This window comes from Scyliorhinus canicula, chromosome 1, assembly GCF_902713615.1.
Source record: "Scyliorhinus canicula chromosome 1, sScyCan1.1, whole genome shotgun sequence".
NCBI classification, from domain to species: Eukaryota; Metazoa; Chordata; class Chondrichthyes; order Carcharhiniformes; family Scyliorhinidae; genus Scyliorhinus; species Scyliorhinus canicula.
Window position 1 is genome coordinate 290508735 of NC_052146.1, and position 27422 is coordinate 290536156.

Genomic DNA, 27422 nt, shown 5'->3' on the forward strand with positions numbered 1-27422 from the left:
ATTTGCAACTGAGCCAATAGAAAGAGCACCAGGTATCAGTCACAATCTGTGCTGGGTGAGCTGACCTCAGTATCCACCGTCCACCACAGCACCCTGCGCTCAGGAGGGAAATCAATTTATTTCTCATGGTCTGAATCCCCCCATCAGCACACATGGATGGAACCTTCCCCCCCCCCCCCCCACCACAACTCTCATGGACTGAACTACCCCTCTCCCAAAACCACCCGTGGACTCTTCCCCTGCAAGAGCCAGAACCGAGAGAAAGTGAGGAAGTCAGGGCAGCACGGCGGCGCAGTGGGTTAGCACTGCTGCCTCACGGCGCCGAGGTCCCAGGTTCGATCCCGGCTCTGGGGCACTGTCCGTGTGGAGTTTGCACATTCTCCCCGTGTCTGCGTGCGTTTTGCCCCCACAACCCAAAGATGTGCAGGGTACGTGGATCGGCCACGCTAAATTGTCCCTTAATTGGAAAAATGAATTGGGTACCCTAAATTTAAAAAAAAAGAAAGTGAGGAAGTCAGTGTGGAAACACAAACAGAATCATAGAAGAAGGACATTTGGCCCATTGTTTCTGCACCAGACCTTGCAAAGGGCATCCTACATAAACCCATGCCTCCACCCTATCTCCGTAGCCCCATGTAACCTTTTGGACACTAAAGGGCAATTTAGCATGGCCAATCCACTTATCCTGCACATCTTTGGATTGTGGGAAAAACTGGAACACCCGGAGGAAACCCACGTAGACACGGGGAGAAAGTACAAACTCTACACAGTCATCCCATGCCAGAATTGAACCCGGGTCTCTGAAGCTGTGAGACAGCAGTGCTAACCACTGTGCTGCCGATGATAGAGTCTAATTTCCAAGTGCTTTCCTGATCCTGGTTTTCAGTCCGTTGGGCTTGTTTTAGGTCAGTTGGCTTCTTATTCCACGAATACAACAGGCTGGGGTGTGGTAGGAGTTACACAAAAAACTATTAATCTGACTCCCCAAAGCCTGTCTAACATCTACAAGGCACAAGTCAGGAGTGTGATGGAACACTTTCCGCTTGCCTGGATGAATTCAGCTCCAGCAACACTCAAGAAACTCAACATCATCCAGTACAAGGTAGCCTGCTTGATCAGAAACCCATCCAGCACCTCCCTCGACTACTGATACGCAGCAGCAGCGTGTGCTATCGACAAGGTGCACTGCAGCAACTCATCAAGCTTCTTCGGCAGAATCTTTCAAACCCACAAGCTCTTACCACCTAGAAGGAAATGGGCAGCAGATGCATGGGAACACCACCATCTACGAAGTTCCACTCCACGTGACTCACCATCCTGATAGATAGATAGAGAAATACAGCACAGAACAGGCCCTTCGGCCCACGATGTTGCGCCGAACTTTTGTCCTTGGTTAATCATAGAATTTTGGACAATTTTTCATGGCCAATCCACCCAATCTGCACATCTTTGGACTGTGGGAGGAAACTGGAGTACCCGGAGGAAACCCACGCAGTCACGTGGAGGATGTGCAGACTCCACACAGACAGTGACCCAAGTCGAAATCGAACTTGGGACCCTGGAGCTGTGAAGCAATTGTGCTATCCACAATGCTACCGTGCTGCCCTTAAGAAGTTAACCTACACTCCATTATTCTACCCTAATCCAAGTACCTATCCAATAGCCGCTTGAAGGTCCCTAACTTTTCCGACTCAACTACTACCACAGGCAGTGCATTCCATGCCCCCACTACTCTCTGGGTAAAGAACCTACCTCTGACATCCCCTCTATATCTTCCACCATTTATCTTAAATTTATGTCCCCTTGTAATGGTGTGTTCCACCCGGGGAAAAAGTCTCTGACAGTCTACTCTATCTATTCCCCTGATCATCTTATAAACCTCTATCAAGTCGCCCCTCATCCTTCTCCGTTCTAATGAGAAAAGGCCTAGCACCCTCCATTCCAGGCAACATCCTGGTAAATCTCCTTTGCACCTTTTCCAAAACTTCCACATCCTTCCTAAAATGAGGTGACCAGAACTGCACACAGTACTCCAAATGTGGCCTGACCAAGGTTTTGTACAGCGGCATCATCACCTCACGGCTCTTAAATTCAATCCCTCTGCTAATGAACGTTAGCACACCATAGGCCTTCTTCACAGCTCTATCCACTTGAGTGGCAACTTTCAAAGATCTATGAACATAGACTCCAAGATCTCTCTGCTCCTCTACATTGCCAAGAACCCTACCATTAACCCTGTATTCCGCATTCAGATTTGTCCTTCCAAAATGGACAACCTCACACTTGTCAGGGTTAAACTCCATCTGCCACTTCTCAGCCCAGCTCTGCATTCTATCTATGTCTCTTTGAAGCCGACAACAGCCCTCCTCACTATCCACAACTCCACCATTTAGAAGTATTTTGCCGTTCCTTCATTGCCGCTGAGTCATTATCCTGGAACTCCCATCCCAAGCACCTACGATATTTTCCTCAACTATTTAGTGCAGTAGTGAGTTCCATATTCTAATCAAACCGAGTGAAGACATTTCTCACTTCCCTACTGGATTTGACAACTACTTTGTACCGATGGACCTGGTACAAAATAGTGGAAGCATTCTCTGCACACTGAACCCATTCATAATTTTAAAGACTTCTAAAGGGTCACCTCCAAGTCATTTTCCTAAAGAAAAAGCCCCAATCTCTTCAAGCTAAGTGGGCAAATGCATGGCAGATGCAGTATAATGTGGATAAATGTGAGGTTTATCCACTTTGGTAGCAAAAACAGGAAGGCAGATTATTATCTGAATGGCTATAGTTTGGGAGGGGGGAAATGTGCAGCAAGACCTGGGTTTCCTTGTACACCATTCGCTGAAAGTAAGCATGCAGGTGCTGCAGCCGGTGAAAAAGGCAAATGGTATGTTGGCCTCTCATTGCGACAGGACTCGAGTGCAGGAGTCGTTATGTCTTGTTGCAGATATACAGGGCCTGCTGCAGTTATACAGGGCCTTGCTGCAGATATACAGGGCCTTGCTGCAGTTATACAGGGCCTTGCTGCAGTTATTCAGGGCCTTGCTGCAGTTATACAGGGCTTTGCTGCAGTTATTCAGGGCCTGCTGCAGATATACAGGGCCTTGCTGCAGTTATACAGGGCCTTGCTGCAGTTATACAGGGCCTTGCTGCAGTTATTCAGGGCCTTGCTGCAGTTATACAGGGCTTTGCTGCAGTTATTCAGGGCCTGCTGCAGATATACAGGGCCTTGGCGCAGTTATACAGGGCCTTGCTGCAGTTATACAGGGCCTTGCTGCAGTTATTCAGGGCCTTGCTGCAGTTATACAGGGCTTTGCTGCAGTTATTCAGGGCCTGCTGCAGATATACAGGGCCTTGGCGCAGTTATACAGGGCCTTGCTGCAGTTATACAGGGCCTTGCTGCAGTTATACAGGGCCTACTGCAGTTATACAGGGCCTTGCTGCAGATATACAGGGCCTGCTGCAGTTATACAGGGCTTTGCTGCAGTTATTCAGGGCCTGCTGCAGTTATTCAGGGCCTTGCTGCAGTTATACAGGGCCTTGCTGCAGTTATACAGGGCCTTGCTGCAGTTATACAGGGCCTTGCTGCAGTTATTCAGGGCCTGCTGCAGTTATTCAGGGCCTTGCTGCAGTTATACAGGGCCTTGCTGCAGTTATACAGGGCCTTGCTGCAGATATACAGGGCCTTGGCGCAGTTATACAGGGCTTTGCTGCAGTTATACAGGGCTTTGCTGCAGTTATACAGGGCCTTGCTGCAGTTATTCAGGGCCTGCTGCAGTTATTCAGGGCCTTGCTGCAGTTATACAGGGCCTTGCTGCAGTTATACAGGGCCTGCTGCAGTTATTCAGGGCCTTGCTGCAGTTATTCAGGGCCTTGCTGCAGATATACAGGGCCTTGGCGCAGTTATACAGGGCCTTGCTGCAGTTATACAGGGCCTTGCTGCAGTTATACAGGGCCTTGCTGCAGATATACAGGGCCTGCTGCAGTTATACAGGGCCTTGCTGCAGTTATACAGGGCCTTGCTGCAGTTATACAGGGCTTTGCTGCAGATATACAGGGCCTTGGCGCAGTTATACAGGGCCTGCTGCAGTTATACAGGGCCTTGCTGCAGTTATACAGGGCCTTGCTGCAGTTATACAGGGCCTTGCTGCAGTTATACAGGGCCTTGGCGCAGTTATACAGGGCCTGCTGCAGTTATACAGGGCCTTGCTGCAGTTATACAGGGCTTTGCTGCAGTTATTCAGGGCCTTGCTGCAGTTATACAGGGCCTTGCTGCAGTTATACAGGGCCTTGCTGCAGTTATACAGGGCCTTGCTGCAGTTATACAGGGCCTTGCTGCAGATATACAGGGCCTTGGCGCAGTTATACAGGGCCTTGCTGCAGTTATACAGGGCTTTGCTGCAGTTATACAGGGCTTTGCTGCAGATATACAGGGCTTTGCTGCAGTTATACAGGGCCTTGCTGCAGTTATACAGGGCCTTGCTGCAGTTATACAGGGCTTTGCTGCAGTTATACAGGGCTTTGCTGCAGATATACAGGGCTTTGCTGCAGTTATACAGGGCCTTGCTGCAGTTATACAGGGCCTGCTGCAGTTATACAGGGCCTTGCTGCAGTTATACAGGGCCTACTGCAGTTATACAGGGCCTACTGCAGTTATACAGGGCCTTGCTGCAGATATACAGGGCCTTGCTGCAGTTATACAGGGCCTGCTGCAGTTATACAGGGCCTGCTGCAGTTATACAGGGCTTTGCTACAGTTATACAGGGCCTTGCTGCAGATATACAGGGCCTTGCTGTAGTTATACAGGGCCTGCTGCAGTTATACAGGGCTTTGCTGCAGTTATACAGGGCCTTGCTGCAGTTATTCAGGGCCTTGCTGCAGTTATACAGGGCTTTGCTGCAGTTATACAGGGCCTTGCTGCAGTTATACAGGGCCTTGCTGCAGTTATACAGGGCCTGCTGCAGTTATACAGGGCCTTGCTGCAGTTATACAGGGCCTTGCTGCAGATATACAGGGCCTTGCTGCAGTTATACAGGGCCTTGCTGCAGTTATACAGGGCCTTAGCGCAGTTATACAGGGCCTTGCTGCAGATATACAGGGCCTTGGCGCAGTTATACAGGGCCTTGGCGCAGTTATACAGGGCCTTGCTGCAGATATACAGGGCCTTGCTGCAGTTATACAGGGCCTTGGCGCAGTTATACAGGGCCTTGCTGCAGATATACAGGGCCTTGCTGCAGTTATACAGGGCCTTGCTGCAGTTATACAGGGCCTTGCTGCAGTTATACAGGGCCTTGCTGCAGATATACAGGGCCTTGCTGCAGTTATACAGGGCCTTGCTGCAGTTATACAGGGCCTTGCTGCAGTTATACAGGGCTTTGCTGCATTTATACAGAGCCTTGCTGCAGTTATACAGGGCCTACTGCAGTTATACAGGGCCTTGCTGCAGTTATACAGGGCTTTGCTGCAGTTATACAGGGCCTGCTGCAGATATACAGGGCCTTGGCGCAGTTATACAGGGCCTTGCTGCAGATATACAGGGCCTTGCTGCAGTTATACAGGGCCTGCTGCAGTTATACAGGGCCTGCTGCAGATATACAGGGCCTTGCCGCAGTTATACAGGGCCTTGGCGCAGTTATACAGGGCCTTGGCGCAGTTATACAGGGCTTTGCTACAGTTATACAGGGCCTTGGCGCAGTTATACAGGGCTTTGCTGCAGTTATACAGGGCCTGCTGCAGTTATACAGGGCCTGCTGCAGTTATACAGGGCCTTGCTGCAGATATACAGGGCCTTGCCGCAGTTATACAGGGCCTTGCTGCAGTTATACAGGACCAGCTGCAGATATACAGGGCCTTGCTGCAGTTATACAGGGCCTTGGCGCAGTTATACAGGGCCTTGCTGCAGTTATACAGGGCCTTGCTGCAGTTATACAGGGCCTTGCTGCAGTTATACAGGGCTTTGCTGCAGTTATACAGAGCCTTGCTGCAGTTATACAGGGCCTTGCTGCAGATATTCAGGGCTTTGCTGCAGTTATACAGGGCCTGCTGCAGATATACAGCGCCTTGGCGCAGTTATACAGGGCCTTGCTGCAGATATACAGGGCCTTGCTGCAGTTATACAGGGCCTGCTGCAGTTATACAGGGCCTGCTGCAGTTATACAGGGCCTGCTGCAGATATACAGGGCCTTGGCGCAGTTATACAGGGCTTTGCTGCAGTTATTCAGGGCCTTGCTGCAGTTATACAGGGCCTTGCTGCAGTTATACAGGGCCTTGCTGCAGTTATACAGGGCTTTGCTGCAGTTATACAGAGCCTTGCTGCAGTTATACAGGGCTTGGCTGCAGTTATACAGGGCCTGCTGCAGATATACAGCGCCTTGGCGCAGTTATACAGGGCCTTGCTGCAGATATACAGGGCCTTGCTGCAGTTATACAGGGCCTGCTGCAGTTATACAGGGCCTGCTGCAGTTATACAGGGCCTGCTGCAGATATACAGGGCCTTGGCGCAGTTATACAGGGCCTTGCTGCAGATATACAGGGCCTTGGCGCAGTTATACAGGGCCTTGCTGCAGTTATACAGGGCCTTGCTGCAGTTATACAGGGCTTTGCTACAGTTATACAGGGCCTTGGCGCAGTTATACAGGGCTTTGCTGCAGTTATACAGGGCCTGCTGCAGTTATACAGGGCCTGCTGCAGTTATACAGGGCCTTGCTGCAGATATACAGGGCCTTGCCGCAGTTATACAGGGCCTTGCTGCAGTTATACAGGGCCTTGCTGCAGATATACAGGGCCTTGCTGCAGTTATACAGGGCCTTGGCGCAGTTATACAGGGCCTTGCTGCAGTTATACAGGGCCTTGCTGCAGTTATACAGGGCCTTGCTGCAGTTATACAGGGCCTTGCTGCAGTTATACAGGGCTTTGCTGCAGTTATACAGGGCCTTGGCGCAGTTATACAGGGCCTTGCTGCAGTTATACAGGGCCTTGCTGCAGTTATACAGGGCCTTGCTGCAGTTATACAGGGCCTTGCTGCAGATATACAGGGCCTTGCTGCAGTTATACAGGGCCTGCTGCAGTTATACAGGGCTTTGCTGCAGTTATACAGGGCCTACTGCAGTTATACAGGGCCTACTGCAGTTATACAGGGCCTTGCTGCAGTTATACAGGGCCTTGCTGCAGTTATACAGGGCCTTGCTGCAGTTATACAGGGCCTGCTGCAGTTATACAGGGCCTTGCTGCAGTTATACAGGGCCTTGCTGCAATTATACAGGGCCTGCTGCAGTTATACAGGGCCTTGCTGCAGTTATACAGGGCCTTGCTGCAGATATACAGGGCCTTGCTGTAGTTATACAGGGCTTTGCTGCAGTTATACAGGGCCTTGCTGCAGTTATTCAGTGCCTTGCTGCAGTTATACAGGGCTTTGCTGCAGTTATACAGGGCTTTGCTGCAGATATACAGGGCCTTGCTGCAGTTATACAGGGCCTTGGGGAGACCTCACCTGGAATAGTGTGTGCAGTTCTGGTCTCCATATCGGAGGAAAGATGTTCTTGCTCTCGAGGGACTGCAGCGAAGGTTTACCAGACTGATTCCTGGGATGGCAGGACTAATGTATATGGGGAGATTAACTCTGTTGGGATTATATTCGTTGGAGTTTAGAAAAATGGGGGAGGATCTCAGAAACCTACAAAATTTTAACAGGACTAGGCAGGGTGTGCAGGAAGGATGTTCCTAATGCGGAGGAGACTAGAACCAGGGGTCATCGTCTAAGGGTATGAAGTAATCCATTTAGGATTGAGATGAGACGACATTTCTGCACCCAGAGAGTGGTGAGCTGTGGAATTTGCTACCACAGAAAGCAGTCAAGTCCAAGACATTGTCTGTTTTCAAGAAGGAGTTCAATATAGCTCTTGGGGGATAAAGGGACCAAAGGATATGGAGGAAGGCGGGAACAGTTTACGGAGTTGAATCATCAATCATGATCATAATGGATGGCACAGCAGGCTCGAAGGGTTGAATGGCCTCCTCCTGCTCCTATTTCCAATGTTTCAATATCTTCTTGTAGCTGTAGCACTCATTTTTCTTACAAGCCTTTTAAATCATGCTTTCCATGTGTTTCTACAGCCTTTTATAGTGTGGAGACCAAAACTTCGAGTGGTTCATTTTGAGATATCTTTATGTGATCAAAAGAAATAACACATAAAATTACTTATTTAAAAAAATTATTTAGAGTACCCAATTCATTTTTTCCAATTAAGGGGCAATTTAGCATGGCCAATCCACCTACCCTGCACATCTTTGGGTTGTAGGGGTGAAACACGGGGAGAATGTGCAAACTCCACACAGACAGTGACCCAGAGCCAGGTTCAAACCTGGGACCTCGGCGCCGTGAGACAGCAGTGCTAACCACTGCACCACCGTGCTGCCTCTCATATAAAATTACTTAGGCCCATCTATGGACCTCAGTGTGCATGAGGATCTATTTTGCAATACACAGAAGCCACAACCTTCTCTTTATCAGTACAGTTCTGTAGTCAGGGTGATGATCTTTGTGGTTCTAATCCGAGGATAGTTGGCGTAGTGATCACAAAGACCATAACTAGCTTTTATATTGAACAAAGCTAAAGATTTATTTACACTACTTAATTGGATTCAACACTTACTCCTATATAATAAAACAGTTGATAATTAACATACAATCTACATTCATCTACTACTAATCTCCACACTAATACAATAACTATGATCTGCTCTCACTCACTATCTTTCCTATAGTCGGTCTTCTAGTTTTCTCCTCAACCTCTCCCACAAGGCTAAGCATCGATGCCTTATGTAGTTCTACATCTAGCTTCCTCCAGTGGTTGATTTGGACATAACATTAACCCTCACAGTTCTGTACATTTATCATAATGTCACATCCCCCTTTTTTTCTTTGAATGTTACACTAGCAAGCATGAATCATTAACTTGTTTTACATTCAGTTGCAAAATAAATGTCATATCACATTGGTGATTACAGATGAATAGTTATTAAAGTCATTACAAATTCAGTCTATTTGGTGGTTTCCTCGTTCTCGTCGATCTTCTCAGTGGTCTTGTATGCAAGTTGTCTTCCAAATTGTCTTGATGCTTGTTGATACTGAAGGATTTGGAAAGTCAATGTTTTGGAAATGGCAACCTGAGCAATAATGTCCGGAGTTTGAAATGCAACATAGTTTTTTATCTGCAGTAATGCTCTTCTATTTCTTCGAAACATTGTGCCTTTTTCAGTTTGTACCAAACATGATCTTGGTGCAATTTGTATTAATACTTTAGCAACGTGATGATTCCTCCCTATATACACTGAAGGATACTTCCATGGTTGATGCAATTATGAGAATTAATGCACTGGATTGTGATATCAAACCAGTACAACAGCATTCAAAAATTATGAAAGAATGGATTATACTACTTGATAGATATGGACCTGAAACTCGGCCCATCGAGCCTGCTTTGCCATTCAATCATGGCTGATACTTTTCTCATCCCCATTTTCACGTACATAAAAAGCAATAGGGTAGCCAGGGAAGGGTTGGCCCACTGAAGGACAGGCCCACTGAAGGACAGGGGAGGGAATCAATGTGTGGAGGCAATGGGCGAGGTACTAAATGAATACTTTGCATCAGTATTCACCAAGAGAAGGAATTGGTGGATGCGAGTCTGCTGAAGGGTGTGTAGATAGCCTGGGTCACATTGAGATCCAAGAAGACTAGGTGTTGGGCATCTTGAAAAATATTAAGGTGGATAAGTCCCCAGGGCCTGATGGAATCTACCCCAGAATACCGAAGGAGGCAAGAGAGGAAATTGCTGAGGCCTTGACAGAAATCTTTGGCTCCTCACTGTCTTCGGGTGATATCCTGGAGGACTGGAGAATAGCCAATGTTCTTCCTTTGTTTAAGAAGGGTAACAAGGATAATCCAGGGAACTACAGGCCGGTGAGCCTTATGTCAGTGGTAGGGAAATTACTGGAGAGAATTCTTCGAGACAGGATCTACTCCCATTTGGAAGCAAGTGGACATATTAGCGAGAGGCAGTACGGTTTTGTGAAGGGGAGGTCGTGTCTCACTAACTTGAGAGAGTTTTTCGAGGAGGTCACAAAGATGATTGATGCAGGTAGGGCAGTGGATGTTGTCTATATGGACTTCAGTAAGGCCTTTGACAAGGTCTCTCATGGTAGACTGATACAAAAGGTGAAGTCACACGGGATCAGAGGCGAGTGGACAAGATGGATACAGAACTGGCTAGGTCATAGAAGGCAGAGAGTAGCAATGGAAGGGTGCTTTTCTGATTGGAGGGCTGTGACTAGTGTTGTTCCGCAGGGTTCAGTGCTGGGACCTTTGCTGTTCGTAGTATATATAAATGATTTGGAGGAAAATGTAACTGGTCTGATTAGCAAGTTTGCGGACGACACAAAGTTTGATGGAATTGCGGATAGCGATGAGGACTGTCAGAGGATACAGCAGGATTTAGATCGTTTGGAGACTTGGGCGGAGAGATGGCAGATGGAGTTTAATCCGGACAAATGTGAGGTAATGCATTTTGGAAGGTCTAATGCAGGCAGGGATTATACAGTGAATGTTAGAACCCTCAAGAGTATTGACAGTCAGAGAGATCTAGGTGTACAGGTCCACAAGTCACTGAAAGGGGCAACACAGGTGGAGAAGGTAGTCAAGAAGGCATTGGGTATGCTTGCCTTCCTTGGCCGGGGAATTGAGTATAAAAATTGGCAAGTCATGTTGCAGCTCTATAGGACCTTAGGCCACACTTGGAGTTAAATTCTGGTCGCCACACTACCAGAAGGATGTGGGGGCTTTGGAGAGGGTGCAGAAGAGATTTACCAGAATGTTGCCTGGTATGGAGGGCATTAGCTATGAGGAGCGGTTGAATAAACTCGGTTTGTTCTCACTGGAACAAAGGAGGCTTAGGGGCGACCTGATCGAGGTCTACAAAATTATGAGGGGCATAGACAGAGTGGATAGTCAGAGACTTTTTCCCTGGGTAGAGGGGTCAATTACTAGGGGGCATAGGTTTAAGGTGTGAGGGTCAAGGTTCAGAGGAGCTGTACGAGGCAAGTTTTTTTTACACAGAGGGTAGTGGGTGCCTGGAACCCGCTGCCAGAGGAGGTGGTGGAAGCAGAGACGAAAGTGACGTTTAAGGGGCATCTTGACAAATACATGAATAGGATGGGAATAGAAGAATACAAACCCCGGAAGTGTAGAAGATTTTAGTTTAGACGGACAGCATGGTTGGGGCAGGCTTGGAGGGCCGAAGGGCCTGTTCCTGTGCTGTACTTTTCTTTGTTCTTTGTTGATCTCCTGCCTTCTCCCCATAACCCCTAATTAATCAAGAACCTATCTATCTGTTTTATTCAGTGATTTGGCCTCCACTGTCTTCTGCGGCAAAGAGTTCCACAGATTCACCATCCTCTGGCTGAAGAAATTCCTCCTCTTCCCTGTTTTAAAGGATTGTCCCTTTAGTCTGAGATTGTGTCCTCTGCTTCTAGTGTTTCCTTCAAGTGGAAACATCCTCTCCACACCCACTCTATCCAGGCCTCGCAGTATCCTGTAAGTTTCAATAAGATCCCCCTCACCCTTCTGAACTCCAATGAATACAGATCCAGAATCCTCAACCATTCCTCATACGTCAAGCTCTTTATTCCAGGGATCATTCTTGTGAACCTCCTCTGGACCCTTTCCAATACCAGCAAATCCTTCCTTAGATACGGAGGCCAAAACTGTTCACAATACTCCCAATAGGGTCTGACCACCGCCTTATCCAGCCTCAGAAGTACAAAAGTACAGAAGTAGGGCTCTTGTATTCTAGCCCTCTTGACATGAATGCTAACATTGTATCTGCCTTCTTAACTGCCGACTGAGGACTGAGAGAGGGTAGAGCTGCCGAGGGGGAGCGAGTTCAGATATCTGCAGGTTAGGGACTTTGCACAAAAGGTCTGGAGGGCGTTTGCTAGGTTGCCGGGATACACCCTGCTGGAATGACTGCTACTTCTGGATGTGGAACAGGAGGGAAGAATTGGGGATATATACGTGGCTGGGGGAGCAGGAAGGCGATTCTGGGTGGGAGTATTCGCAGTCTTAGGCAGGATAGTGGAGGAGGAGCTGGACCCTGACCCTTTGGTGGCGATATATGGGGTTTCAGAGAAGCCGGAGCTCATGGGGCTGGATTAGCACAGTGGGCTAATCAGCTGGCTTGTAATGCTACATTCCGGCACCTGTTTGGGGAGGCCGGTATGGGTTCAATTCTCGTACCGGCCTCCCCGAACAGGTGCTGGAACGTGGCGACTAGGGGCTTTTCACAGTAACTTAATTGAAGCCTACTTGTGACAATAAGCGATTATTATTATTACAGAGGAAGAAGGCATTGATGTCTTGGCCTTCGCCTCTCTGATTGCACGGCGGCGAATTGTGCTGGAGTGGCGGCGGCATCGCCACTGTGTAGTGGCATCGCCACCTGTGTAGTGGCATCGCCACCTGTGTAGTGGCTTGGTTGGGTGATCTGAATGACTTCCTGCGATGAGAGAAGATAAAGTATGAGTTAAGGGGCTCTTCGAAGGGGGGGGGTTTGAGGAAAGGTGGGGGATGTTTGTGACCGTGTTTGAGGGGCTGTTCGCCGCAGGGGAGGAAGGGGGTGAAAAAGGGGAAAAATCTGTACAGACTGGATAGTCGATTGTTGGGAAGTATGTGTCCCAGGGTGTTATTTGCTGTAACCTGTTTTGCTACATGTTTGTAATAAAATACATTTAAATAAAAAAGGGAACGCCTGCATCCCCCGATCCTCCCCCAGTGGATCCGATCTATACAACTCCTCATAAAACTCCTCAAACACCCTATTAACCTGATCTGGAGCCACCACCAACTTCTCTGTGCTATCGCGCACCTGAACAACTCCCTCACCGTTGCCTCCCTCCGAGGTTGACCAGCCAGCATGCATCCCGCCTTCTCTCCATACTCGTAGACCACTCCCCTCACCCGCCTCAATTGGCGCACCGCCTTCCTTGTGGACAGCTGATCAAAGCTCACCTGCAACTCCTTCCTTTTTTCCAACAATGTTAGATCCCCATCTTCCGCATACATCCTGCCTACTTCCAACATCTCATCTATTATCCTTTGCCACTCCACCATCTCCTCCTCATCCACCCTTGCCTTAAATGATGTCACCTCCCCCCTCACCACTGCCTTCAAAGTTTCCCATACGAGGGGCAGCACGGTAGCACAGTTGCTTCACAGTTCCAGGGTCCCAGGTTTGATTCCCGGCTTGGGTCACAGTCTGTGTGGCGTCTGCACGTTCTCCCAGTGTCTGCGTGGGTTTCCTCCTCCAGTCCAGATGTGGAGGTTAGGTGGACTGGCCATGCTAAATTGCCCTTACTGTCCAAAAAGGTTGGGTGGGGTTACTGGGATAGGGTGCTCTTTCCAGGGGCCGATGCGGACTCGATGGGCCGAGTGGCCTCCTTCTGTACTGTGAATTCTATGATTTTATACCACTGCCTGCGAAACCTCCCCTGTACAATTAAACCCCACATACTCCTCAATTACTTTTCCAATCTTACCACAAAACCCTCAGTCCCCCAACAGCCCCACATCTAATCTCCACCCCGGCCTCTGCACTGCCCCCTTCTTCAACACCATACCCACCAAATGCGGCGCATGATCGGATATCGCAACTGCCGAATATTCCAACCTCTTGACCCCGGCCAGCAGCGCCTTCCCACCACAAAATTACAATTATATTTAAAAATCTATCCGCGAATAGATCTATAACTGTCTCAGTTAATTATACTTTCAAATTCGTCAAGTAGATGATCATGTGAATGCATGCCTGCATAGCCTCTTTCATTCTACCCTCCGTAAACTTGTGGTCTTATTAAATTCTTTCCGTACCTTAAATTGTGCCAAGTCTAGTTCACCCATTACCTCTCCGCTCGATTACCTTGGCTCCTTGTTTTTAAAATACACAACTTTAAAGTCAGGTCTCTCCGTAGCCTTCCCCCTCCCTATCTATCACTGTCATCTCCTCCAGTGCCACAGTTCACCAAGCTCCTTCAATTCAGGTCTCTTGAGCACCCCCAATTTTAATTCTCCATCGTTTATGGCCCTGTCTTCAGTTGCTGAGGCTCAGAGCTACAGAATTCCCTCCCGAAACCCCTTTTCAATCTCTTTTTCCTCCTCCAAGACAATCTTTAAAACCTACACATTTGCCTAAGCTTTTGGCTATCTGTCCCTCTTATCGCTCTATGTGGCTTGGTGTCAAAATGTGCCTTACAGCATTCCTGTGAAGCACCTTGGGATGTTTCATGTTCAAGCCACTAAATAAATATAATTCCCATAACCAACCTGGCTGGGTATGCTTGATGCTGCCACTCGGTACTTCTAATGTTCGACTTGCCTTGAACTGAAACCCCCTTGCCCTGCTGTGCGGAAATGCCAGTAAAAATCCAAAATTAAAAAGTGATGTTGCAAATTTGAGCTGTGCATATAAACAACCACAGTAAGCATTACGGAAAGTACTTTGAAGCCTCATCCAGTGAATCATAGCATTCACTTTGCATTCCCAGCTATCCAATGGGATCTTTAAAACTAAAATTAACTTAAGAAGCATTGTTAATTCTTTCACCAAATATTAATACTCAAATGTTCCAGGGCGCACGGTTTGAAAGTACAGGCTCATCAGGGGTTGCTGTATAAACTAAATACATTACCTCTGGTTGGAGAATTTGGGCAGATTTTCTACTCGAAGAATACTAAATCACCACTCTTACGGGGGTCATTAAGCTCAATTTGGTACATCAAAACTCAATGTGACTTTTATTTTTGTCCAAATGTTTTATTCTTTTTGGGATAGAGTTTAGAAAGAACTAAAGTTTATGTACTAAAAGTGGTTCATTGTTTTTATTTCCCAAGAGTGAAATGATAGTGCGGATGATTATTTAATATAGAGGATTGTACAGCTCGCAACTGTCCCCTGACATTTAACAGCCCCACAGTTCATAACTGGAAGAGGGCAATTTAATGACCTCTGCAGTGAGAAACAGTCGACTATACCCTCCCTTCATCTATGATTTAGTGGGTTTTGTTTATTGATATTGAGCCATTTTGGCTGGAACGATTCCAGGTTTGGTACGTGTTAAATTCATTGCAGCCAGAGCTACAGCATGCTCGACTGCCTTCTCATTGGCAGTATAGAACATAGAACAGTACAGCACAGAACAGGCTCTTCGGCCCTCAATGTTGTGCCGAGCCATGATCACCCTACTCAAACCCACGTATCCACCCTATACCCGTAACCCAACAACCCCCCCCCCCCCCCTCCCCCCCCCCCCCCCTTCCCTCCCCCCTTAACCTTACTTTTATTAGGACACTACGGGCAATTTAGCATGGCCAATCCACCTAACCCGCACATCTTTGGACTGTGGGAGGAAACCGGAGCACCCGGAGGAAACCCACGCACGCAGGGGGAGGACGTGCAGACTCCACACAGACAGTGACCCAGCCAGGAATCGAACCTGGGACCCTGGAGCTGTGAAGCATTTATGCTAACCACCATGCTACCCTGCTGCATAACTATAGGCTGGAGGAGGGGGCTGAAGGGTGGGTCAGTAAATTTGATGATGACACCAAGATTGGTGTAGTAGTGGATGAGGTGGAGGGCTGTTGTAGGCTGCAAAGAGACATTGATAGGATGCAGAGCTGGGCTGAAAAATGGCAGATGGAGTTTAACCCTGATAAGTACTTTATTTTTCTCCAAAATAAGTTCTACATAGTATTAAAAGGGAATCGTCATCAGTCATTGCCGTTTGTTTCTATTTTTAAATATTCATTTAGTTACGTGAAGTCAAATATCTGCTCGACCTCTTTCCCCTCCTTTAATAGCCGCAACTGAAAGTTATTGGTTTGAATATGCCTCTCATCATCCCCCTCAATAATAATAATAATAACTTGTCACACGTAGGCTTCAATGAAGTTACTGTGAAAAGCCCCTAGCCATATTACGGCACCTGTTCGGGGAGACTGGTACAGGAATTGAACCCACGCTGCTGGCATTGTTCTGCATTACAAGCCAGTTATTTAGCCCAGTGTGCTAAACCAGCCCCAGCTGATCCATCATTGTTAGTTGTCAGTTTCCTACTTTGGGATGATTTATGTGTTATAGAACAGTACAGCACAGAACAGGCCCTTCGGCCCTCGATGTTGTGCCGAGTTTTGTCCGAAACCAAGATCAAGCTATCCCACTCCCTGTCATTCTGGTGTGCTCCATGTGCCTATCCAATAACCACTTGAAAGTTCCTCAAGTGTCCGACTGCACTATCACAGCAGGCAGTCCATTCCACAATCTAACCACTCTCGGAGTAAAGAACCTACCTCGGACATCCTTCCTATATCTCCCACCCCGAACCTATAGTTATGCCCCCTTGTAACAGTTACATCCACCCGAGGAAATAGTCTCTGAATGTCCACTCTACCTATCCCCCTAAGTCGCTTCATCCTCCTCCGCTCCAAAGAGATAAGCCCTAGCTCCCTCAACCTTTCCTCACAAGACCTATCCTCCAATCCAGGCAGCCTCCTGGTAAATCTCCTTTGCACCCTTTCCAATGCTTCCACATCCTTCCTATAATGTGACCAGAACTGCACACAATACTCCAAATGTGGTCTCACCACGATCCTGTACAGTTGCAGTATACAACCCCACGGCTCTTAAACTCAGCCCCGTTTATAAACGCTAACACACTATAGGCCTTCTTCACGGCTCTATCCACTTGAGTGGCAACCTTCAGAGATATGTGGACATGAACCCCAAGATCTCTCTGTTCCTCCACATTCCTCAGAACCCTGCAATCCGCATTCAAATTTGTCCTACCAAAATGGATCACCTCGCACTTATCAGGGTTAAACTCCATCTGCCATTTTCAGCCCAGCTCTGCATCCTATCAATGTCTCTTTGCAGCCTACAACAGCCCTCCACCTCATCCACTACTCCACCAATCTTGGTGTCATCATCAAATTTACTGACCCACCCTTCAGCCCCCTCCTCCAAGTCATTTATAAAAATCACAAATAGCAGAGGACCCAGCACTAATCCCCATGGTACACCGCTGGTAACTGGTCTCCAGCCTGAAAATTTTCCATCCACCACCACCCTGTCTTCTATGTGATAGCCAGTTACTTATCCAATTGTCCAAATTTCCCTCTATCCCACACCTCCTTACTTTCGTCATGAGGCGACTATGGGGAGCCTTATCAAACACCTTACTGAAATCCAAGTATACGACATCAACTGCTCTACCTTCATCTACACACTTAGTTACCTCCTCAAAGAATTCAATCAAATTGGTGAGGCAAGACTTACCCTTCACGAATCCGTGTTGACTATCCCGTATTAAGCTGCATCTTTCCAAATGGTCATAAATCCTATCCCTCAGGACCCTTTCCATTAACTTACCGACCACCGAAGTAAGACAAACCGGCCTATAATTACTAGGGTCATTCCTATTCCCTTTCTTGAACAGAAGAACAACATTCGCCACTCTCCAGTTCTCTGGCACTATCCCCGTGGACAGTGAGGACCCAAAGATCAAAGCTAAAGGCTCTGCAATCTCACCCCTTGCCTCCCAAAGAATCCTTGGATATATCCCATCTGGCCATGGGGACTTGTCGACCCTCAGGTATTTTAAAATTGCTAATACATCTTCCCTCAGAACATCTACCTCCTCCAGCCTACCCACCTGTAACACACACTCATCCTCAAAAACATAGCCCCTCTCCTCGGTGAACACTGAAGAAAAGTATTCATTCAACGCCTCTCCTATCTCTTCAGACTCCATGGACAAGTTGCCACTACTGTCCTTGACCGGCCCTAACCTCACCCTGGTCATTCTATTATTTCTCACGCAAGAGTAAAACACCTAGGGGTTTTCCTGGATCCGACCCGCCAAGGACTTCTCATGCCCCCTCCTAGCTCTCGTAAGCCCCTTTTTTTTTAGCTCATTCCTTGCTACCTTATAACCCTCAAGCGACCCAACCGAACCTCGTTTTCTCATCCTTACATACGCTTCCTTTTTCCTCTTGACAAGACATTCAACCACTTTTGTGAACCATGGTTCCCTCACACGGTCATTTCCTCCCTGCCTAACAGGGACATACCTATCAAGGACACGCAGTATTTGTTCCTTGAACAAGCTCCACTTTTCATTTGTGCCTTTCCCTGACAGTTTATGCAGAATTTGTTTTCTTGGGATGTGGGTGTCGCTGGGCTAAGCCAGCATTTGTTGCCCTTGCGCAGAGTGGTTTGCTGGGCCGTTTCAGTGAGAAGTCAACCACATCGCTGTGTGGGTCTGGAGTCAATGTAGGCCAGACTGGATAAGGATGGCAGATTTCCTTCCCTGAAGCACATTAGTGAACCAGATGGGTTTTTACGACAATCGGCAATGGTTTCATGGGCATCATTAGACTTTTAATCCCAGATTTTTAAAATTGAATTCAAATTTCACCATTTGCTATGGTGGGATTCAAACCCAGGACCTCAGAGCATTACCCTGGGTCTCTGGATTAATAGTCCAGTGATAATACCACTGCACCACACCTCCCCTGTTGTTTTGCGTGACGTTGTCTTCTCTAGCTTTCCTCTTCCTTCCCCACCCTCTACAAGTAGTATTTTCTGCAGTAATCCAAACGTAATGGGTAACAATCAGAAGAGATCATTTGTAGCTATACAAGGTGAGTTGCAGATATAGGTTTGTACCTCCTGATATCAATTAACTCAGTACAGAATAGGGATTAAAGCTGGATCCTATGTTAGCTCAACCAGGGTTACATTACAAGGACTAGGCTTCTATTCCCTCGAATATTGATTAAAGGGTGATCTAACTCAAACATGTTTAAAATGGTTAAAGGATTTAAAAGGGTAGATAGTGAGAATCAATTTCTTCAGATGGAGGACTTTAGTAGATTTAAAATTAAAATTAGAGCTGGAACATTAAAGGATGATGCGAGGAAGAACTTCAACACAAGAGGTGCTGGAAAACTGTACCACCTCTCCTGCCACGCTGTTGGGGCTAGGAGAGCCCCACCCTCCCAAGGCCAGATAACTCCACAAAGTAGTGCATCATATTGTATCTAATACTGGAGTCCACTACCACAACTACCCTATTATCATGACATTTCCTTTTTTTAAATAAATTAGAAACACTTCAGACTAGTTTCTGTTAGCACAAGAATAGGATGTGAATGTAGCCTACTCACAATCTTCTCATATATATGCTATCTGACCATTGACCCCAGGTCAAGTGACCCAATGAAATATACAATGTATCATAAATTCAGAGTACCCAATTCTTTTCTTTCCTATTGAGGAGCAATTTAGCATGCCCAATTCTCCTACCCTGCATATTGTTTTGGATTGTGGGGGAGAGATCCAAGCAGATACGGGTGAATGTATAAACTCCACAACGACAGTGACCCAGGGTCAGGATCAAACCCGGGTCCTCGGTGCAATGACTTACCATATTTTATCTAATGTTTGTGTGCACTACCACAATCACCACTTTATCATGAGATTTTCCTTTTTTCAAAAAACAAAAACCACTTCAGACTAGTTTCTGTTAGAACAAAATAAGGCAGTTGTGAATATAACCTGCCTTATTACGATCTTCTCTGACACGTGCCATCTGCCTTTTGACCTCCAGGTCAGGTGACCCCATGAAGAACAGTGTGTAGCGTATTGTATCTAACATTGGAGCCTACTACCATAATCAGCCTATTGTCGTGACACAGCAAACCTCAACATTCTTTGCATTGATCAAAACTCTAAAATACACATTCCATCCACACTCCAAAATGTGTAAATCAAGTTTATTTGTTCTCAAAGAGTTGCATTATGAAATAAAATTACTGCCACAAACTTTACAAGCTGCCAAAGATACAGGAATAATAAATTAAGACTACTGCCACTTAAAAAATATTGATGTTCTACATGAGAATTAACAAAACAAACGTTGCCACAAGGTCAGTTCTTTCACAACTAAAAAGAAAACCATACCAAGATACAGGATTATTACAGCATGTGTATATACAGGCATGCCTGATTCAGTAGACTCTGCAGGTACTGTTCAAAGGTGATATGTTTCAGCATAGTTTCAAAATAATTGCTCATGCAGCTCTAGTAATGCAACATTACCAGCTTTTAACTTGTGTGCTTTGTCCAGGTCTAGTTTCCTCCATTCTGTAAATCTCATGTGATGGTACATTACAACGACAAGGCTCTGCTTCCTACACAGCAGCCACTTTACTGGAGCCATCAGTAACTTGCAAGCAATTGTATCAAAGCTGAACTTTCACTTCAAAACTGCTGCATGCACTGGGGTTCAATATAGTGTCAACTGATTCTCAGTCACATTTAGGGGTTTAGTTTGATCGTTTTTGTTGGTAATTTTGGCAGTGAAAGGCAAAGAAAGGAGGACCAAATGAGAAAAGAAGTACAACCAGTACTTTAAAAAAATTCCTATTATTACATATAACTGAAACCACAGTACATACACAGTTTCCAATCGTGGTTAGCATGCTGCCTTTAATTTACATATGGGCTAAACACATTCACAATAATATCCTCTTACGTCTACCATTAACAAATATATAATTTAACTAGACCACTAATGATAAACCTATTAACATTCATTGCACATGATTAGCATAAATCAGTATGTTTTGATGAAGTGAGGCACACAGGATGAATATAAAACATTCTACAGTATGATCCATCAAACAGAAGCCTGCCAGCTGGGTCCAGTTCGGGTTGAGTAGTGTCCTGATTCAGCTGGCACAATTCACAAATCAAACGCGCTACTTTTTCTTGTAGTAAACATTAAGATGATGCAGCCAATTAATGCTCAATTTTATTTCAGGATCAGCCTCCCTAACTTTGTTGGCCCACCTCAAGCTTTCATTTAACACCCAAAAGTATTTGGTACTCTCCTCAAATAAAAATGAACTTCCAAAAGATCCTTTTCAAAACACAACAAAAACACAATGGAGGCCAATATCTATAGCATTATGGTCACATTGCTATGAAAATATACTTTAAAAATACCCAAGTAAGAGATAATTGTTGGAGGAGGGGAGAGGGAGGTCCAGGTCGATTTCAACTTTTGTAACCAATAAGCGGAATTCTTTAATAAAATTTTGTTCTCTTCAACCTAACTAGAGTTGTGCGGCAGAAAAAGCAAATCTATTGGCAGATGAGCTCCTCCCTTCATACAACACGTCTCAAATCCCAACCGTGGGAGGATGTTCAGAACCAGATCACACCGATTTACAGAATTTTAGTTGTTTGCGATCAGCAGCAACTTGGGTGCTTTTTACATTTTCAAACCTGGCATTCATTAAAAAGCCCCAAAAAGGGCTATTAGTGAGCACTGTAATTCAGGAGCCATGCTGTGATGGGATGCCTCAGTAGTGCAGTTCAACTATTTGTTCCCTTTTTGAAAATTATCGTAATTGGAATAAATAATAAAATGCAGGTTTGCTGCTTTATGGGTTGGTTAAAACTCTTGAGCCTATTTACATCCACTGTTGTTTGAACAGTTTCCCTTAATGATAAAAAGTTAACTTCTCTAGATCCTACACATTGTAAAAATAGATATTACGCTGCTAATACAATACTCATGGCTAAAACTGTACAGCTGTTCTTTTGTTCTACGCTCTGGTAAAAACAACCAGCTGGGTTTACACGGGGGCATGGTGGTAACACTTGAACCTGCAGGCAGGTTGTCTAACACTGTCGTTACAATGTCCAGGGTGGGGAGGGAGAAATCTTCACTGCCATGCAATAAAACTACTCTCCGAAGACTAGTGAGATAAAATAAAGACAAGCTAAGCAAGACATTCTAGGATAAGAGAAATGAGTATACTGGGAAGCATGGGAAAATAAAGGTGTTTTTCTCTTCATGGGAGTCAGCAGAATGCAATCTTCATGCCCCTCTGGTGCGAAGGAAGAGTGCTGACTTTAAGTCGGGCAGAGCACTACAAAAAGAAACAAAACACATTTATTAGTATCCAGGTAGAATTGGAAATTACACAGAATTTACAGCACTGAAATGGGCAGCACGGTAGCACAGTGGTTAGCACTATGCCGGGCCACTGTGCGGAGTCTGCACGTTCTCCCCGTGTCTGCGTGGGTTTCCTCCGGGTGCTCTGGTTTCCTCCCACAGTCCAAAGAAGTGAACATTAGGTGGATTGGCCATGATAAATTGCCCTTAGGTTTGATGGGGTCGCTGGACAGGTTACGGGGACAGGGTGGAGGTGTGGCTTAAGTAGGGTGCTCTTTCCAAGAGCCAGTGCAGACTCGATGGGCCGAATGGCCTCCTTCTGCACTGTAAATTCTATGAACTATGCAACACACTATTTGAACCAGCCAATCCATGCCATTGTTCATGCTCCACTCGAACATCCATCATTGTTTCTCAACCAACTCTGTCAGCATAGCCCTCTAGTTCTTTCTTCCTCATATGTTTATCTAGCTTCCCCTTTAATACATACACACATATTAAAAACCATTTACCATGCCATTAAATATATACTATTCGCCTTAGCTACCCTACATGGTAGTGAGTTCCACACTCTCACCACTGTCTTTGGGAAAGAGATTACTTCTGAACTTCCTATTTGATTTCTTTGACCATCATATTGATGACCTGTAGCATTTCACTTCCTCATAAGTGGAAACAAGTTCACTTTGTCAATTCCATCAAAACCTTCCATAATTTAAAGATCAACATTAGGCCACCTCTCAGCCTTACCTTTTCGAGAGTAGATCCTATCCTGATAAACATAACCTCACAATTCTAATCTCACCCTTGACAACCAACAATATTGTATTGCTAAATATCTTGGGTCATCGCTGACCAGAAATCTAACTAGGCCAGCTGCATAAATATGATGGCTGCAACAGCAGGTCTGAAGTTGAGAATTTTGCACTGAGTAACTCACTCTCGACTCCCCAAAGCCTATCCAACATCTCCAGGGCACTAGGACATGATGGAATACTCGCCATTTGCCTGGATGTGTAGTAGCTGCTTGATTGGTACCCTATTCACCACTTTCAACGCCCACTCCCCCTCCTGCTGATACCCAGCAGCAGCCGTGTATCATCTACAAGATGCACTGCAGCACCTCACCAAGGCTCCATCAAAAGCATCCTCTAAATCTGTTGACCTCTACCATCTTGAAGAAAGGCATCAGGTTTAAGGGAACACCACCCCTTGCAAGTTCTCCTCCAAGGTAGGTGAGCAGTAAGGTGGGGTGTATTGGGGTGGATGTTATGGGGATGGAAATACAAGAATTCCAGATTCCTGGTACCTTGTGTGGAAAAAAAATGCTTCTTGATTTCACTCCGAAATGACCAAGCTCTAATTTTAAGTATACCCTCTCTTGTTCTAGATTTACTCAGTTTTATTTTGTAATTCGAAACCTTCTGTACGCAACACAATGTAAATCATGTTTTTTCAATCTGTCATCATAATTTAACCCTTTTAAACCCCAATATCATTCGGCTGAATCTGCATTGTGCCCAATCCAAGGCCAATATTTCCTTCCGTTCCCGCTGATGGCACACCCCTGCTGCGGGTTTCCCGACGGTGGGGGGGGGGTGGATTCAATGGGAGATCCAATTGACAGTGGCGGGATCTCCAATGGAACATGCCACCATCAACAAGCGTGCTGCAGGGGTGCTATGAAAGAACGGGTGTGAGAAAGCTGTTTTTGCTTCTTCCAGGATGTTACAAATTTTTTTTCGGTGGGAAGGTTTCCTATCCAATATTAAACCTGATGTAAAAGTTGAAAGTGCTCAAAAAAAAAAATTGTAATCAAACTTTTTTTTACCCTCCACACAATTGCAAGGGATAAATTTATTTGCATAATACCGCTACTAACTACCTGCTCGCATTCTTCAAGAATTATGTTATAAGTAGTGTGACGTGAATACATTTCCAGCTCACAATCTCTAGAAGCACCAAGGCAGAACCACAGAAACCGTTGAAATGATAAGGCTCAGAAAGAGGCCATTCAGCCCCTCATGTCTGCTCCGGCCAAAAAATAGAAACTAGCTGTTCATTTTAATCCCACTTTCATGTACTTGATCTTTAGCCTTGCAGGTTACAGCAGATTTCAGGTGCAGATTTAGGTACCTTTTATTTGAATTGAGCATCTCTGCCTCAACCACTAATTCGGGCAGTGAATCCCAGATGCCCACAATCCTCTGGGGTAAAGGTTTTTCCTCATGTCCCCTCTAATCCTTCTGCAACTTTCTGCCCCCTGGTAAATAACCCCTCAGCTAGGAGAAACAAGTCTTTCTTGCCTACCCTGTCTCAGCCCCTCATAATTTTGTACACCTCAATTGGGTTACTTTCAGCTTCCTCTATTCCAAGGAGAACAACCCTATGCTATCCAGTCTCTCTTCATAGCTGCAATTGTCAAGTTCTAGCAACATTCTTCTAAAATATCCTCTGTACTCTCTCCAGAGCAATTATATCCTTCCTGTAATGCGGTGACCTGAATTGTATACACAATTCCAGCTGCAACCGTACCAGCATTTTATATAATTGCATCTTTGCTTTTGTATTCAATACCTCACCCAATAAGGAAAGCATTCTTTACCACCTTATCCACCTGTCCTGCCACACTACCAAAAAATCACAGAGCATTAAAAAAAAAATCACAGAACACAGAATGTCCACTGTAGAGAATCCGGTCTCCTGGAAGACAGAGAACACACTTGAGGGCCATATATTATTTAAAAAGATATAGGGCCTTAAAACCTCATACATAATGTGCTGATTTACTTCTAGGTTGGTTTATTATCCTGCAACAATTTTACATTCTTGCCTTCAGGGTCCATATATGTCTTTAATTCCCCAAATTAGCTGTCCTATACATCACTTGAGACTTTCAATTATTAAAGATGTTAACACACTAACATCTTGTGGAGATGAGGCATGCTTTCCCATAAAGGATGTGAAGTTTTCTCCCAGTGGAAAAAACCTCAATGATTACTGCTAGTTTAACTTTTCATTTAGTAAATGGGCTCTCCATCTTTACCAGGTCTAAGAAGATATCAGCACAACATGAATGCTTCTGTATCCCATCCACCGACAATGCCATAGATGTGGGAGAGAGGAGAGGGAGAGCTCCTTTTTGTGGAGAAAAGGAAATCAGGTGATGGATTACATAAGTTTACATAAATCTCCATCTACCAGCAGGGCTGTGATGAAACATATCTGAGAGTGAAACACAAGGTATGATATACATTATATTAAAAAATGAATTGGTAAAAGGCAGTTCATTAGAATCTCTGGTAAGGACATAAGCATGCATGAAATCCCTTCATTAGCATAACTCTCTTGTAATCACCCACTATTCAAGTAATAATCGAACCTTTTGCAACATGTTAAATGACCAGGCTACTAGTTCCTAAGTATACACAAATATACAAGTGCTAGTTACATCAAACGTCCCAGAGCCCCCTGTTCCTCAGACAATATACACAAACCTCAGTCAATCCAGCCTTTATACGAGTGCTAGCACAACAGAAAGAGCAAAACAAAGAAAAGTCAGGTGAGAGGAAAGGAAAGAAAATGTAAATTCAACAGAAACAAAAATCAAAACAAAAGAAAAAAAAAACCTGGAAGAGAATTAAAAACCAAACAGTTTTCGCAATCCACTTTATCACTGTTATTAAATTCATTTAGGTGACTTTGTGTTTGTTAGTGTCACACGTGATCTTTCAATTTAAAAGTGATTTCCCACTGGAGCTATATACCTCCATAGGGTCAATTTGTTCTCAACCGGAAAGGAAGGCAAAGCTTAGCTCTGGACTTTCCGCAGTGGGCACCAGAATTGTTGTTGATCAATGGGGAGCCCATGTGTGCAGAATGGAATAAAGCTAGAATGTCAACTCTATCTCTAGTCATGGGCTGCTCAGCTCTCTGATTGCTAAATTGACGGCTTGCTCGGGTTGGCACAACCAAAGCTGGGTTGTTAAACAGGCCGCAGGCTCGAATCTGCATCCTGGGGAAAATCACACTCTTCCTGTCACCATAATGGATTAGTCTGGTCTTAACTTTAACCTTGCTTTTGAACATTCATACACTTAAAATCTTAGCAATTCTGGATGGTGAATTTTTGAAGCTATTTTGAAAACCTTCAAATAATTACACCTGAAGCACTTTCACTTAGAGATATCTTTTGGATTATCTATCACTTTCAACAATTCAAACGAACTTCTAAACTGGATTTTTAAATGTTCCTTTCCATGTATTAAATCTCACTGAACGACTTTATGGAGGTGATTTTTCCCCCTGCTTTTACTTGGGTACATGACAGCACAGTGGTTAGCACTGCTGTCTCACAGCGCCAGGGGCCCAGGTTTGATTTCTGCCTTGGGTGACTGTTTAGAGTTAACATGTTCTCACTATTTCACTACACCCTAACCTGTTGTATTTGTGGAATAAGAAGCCAACTGACCTAAAACAAGCCCAACGAACTGAAAACCAGAATCAGGAAAGCACTTGGAAATTAGACTCTGTCATGGGCGGCATGGTGGCACAGTGGTTGGCACTGCTGCCTCATAGCTCCAGGGACCCAGGTTCAATTCTGGCCTCGGGTGACTGTGTAGAGTTTGCACTTTCTCCCCGTGTCTACATGAGTTTCCTCTGGGTGCTCCAGTTTCCTCCCATAGTCCAAAGATGTGCAGATTAGGTGGATCAGCCATGGTAAATTGGCCACTGTCTAGGGATGTGAAGGTTAGGTTACGGGGGATAGGGCTGGTAGGCGGGGGAGTCGGCCGAGGCAGGGTGCTCTTTCGGAGAGTCGGTGCAGACTCGATGGGCCAATGGCCTCCTTCTGTACTGTAGGGATTCTACGTCTCTGGTTACTTCCCAGATGCCAGGCGAGGTAAAGAGGAAGGAGGGTCCTGTAATTCTGGGTTCACGCCCTTTGTTTAGCCCACACAATTCCTGGGGTTTCCTGAATGAGTTTGCTCTCACAGAATCGTAATTGTGCAGGAGAAGGCCATTTGGCCCAGTATATCTGCACCGACTCTCCGAAAGAGCAACTCAGCTAGTGCCATTCCTCTGCCTTCTCCCGTAACCCTGCACGTTCTTCCTTTTCAGGTAACAGTCTAATTCCGCTTTGAATGTTTCAATTGAACCTGCCTCCACCACACTCAGACAGTGCCATTCCAAACCTGAACCCATCGCTGCGTGAACATGTTTTTCTTCATATCACTTTTGCTTCTTTTTCCAATTACTTTAAGTCTGTGCCCCATCATTCTCAATCCATTCATAATTGAGAATAGTTTCTCCTTAGCTACTCTAACAAGGTAGATTCCATA

General features: G+C 45.6%; 1 protein-coding gene across 3 annotated transcripts in view; it reads right to left on the reverse strand.

Annotated features, from left to right (window-relative positions):
- Positions 1 to 19875: 19875 nt before the first annotated feature.
- The window catches only part of LOC119975372 (fasciculation and elongation protein zeta-2-like), a 178076-nt gene continuing 170529 nt past the window's right edge, over positions 19876 to 27422 (reverse strand). For 2 of the 3 annotated variants that reach the window (XM_038815006.1, XM_038815004.1), the window contains one exon: positions 19876 to 22057. In XM_038815006.1, the coding sequence (XP_038670934.1) occupies positions 22041 to 22057 (17 nt within the window). In that variant the 3' untranslated portion in view covers positions 19876 to 22040. Of the gene's footprint in view, positions 22058 to 25580; positions 25609 to 27422 lie in introns of all 3 variants that reach the window. The other variant, XM_038815005.1, reaches the window with a different exon arrangement.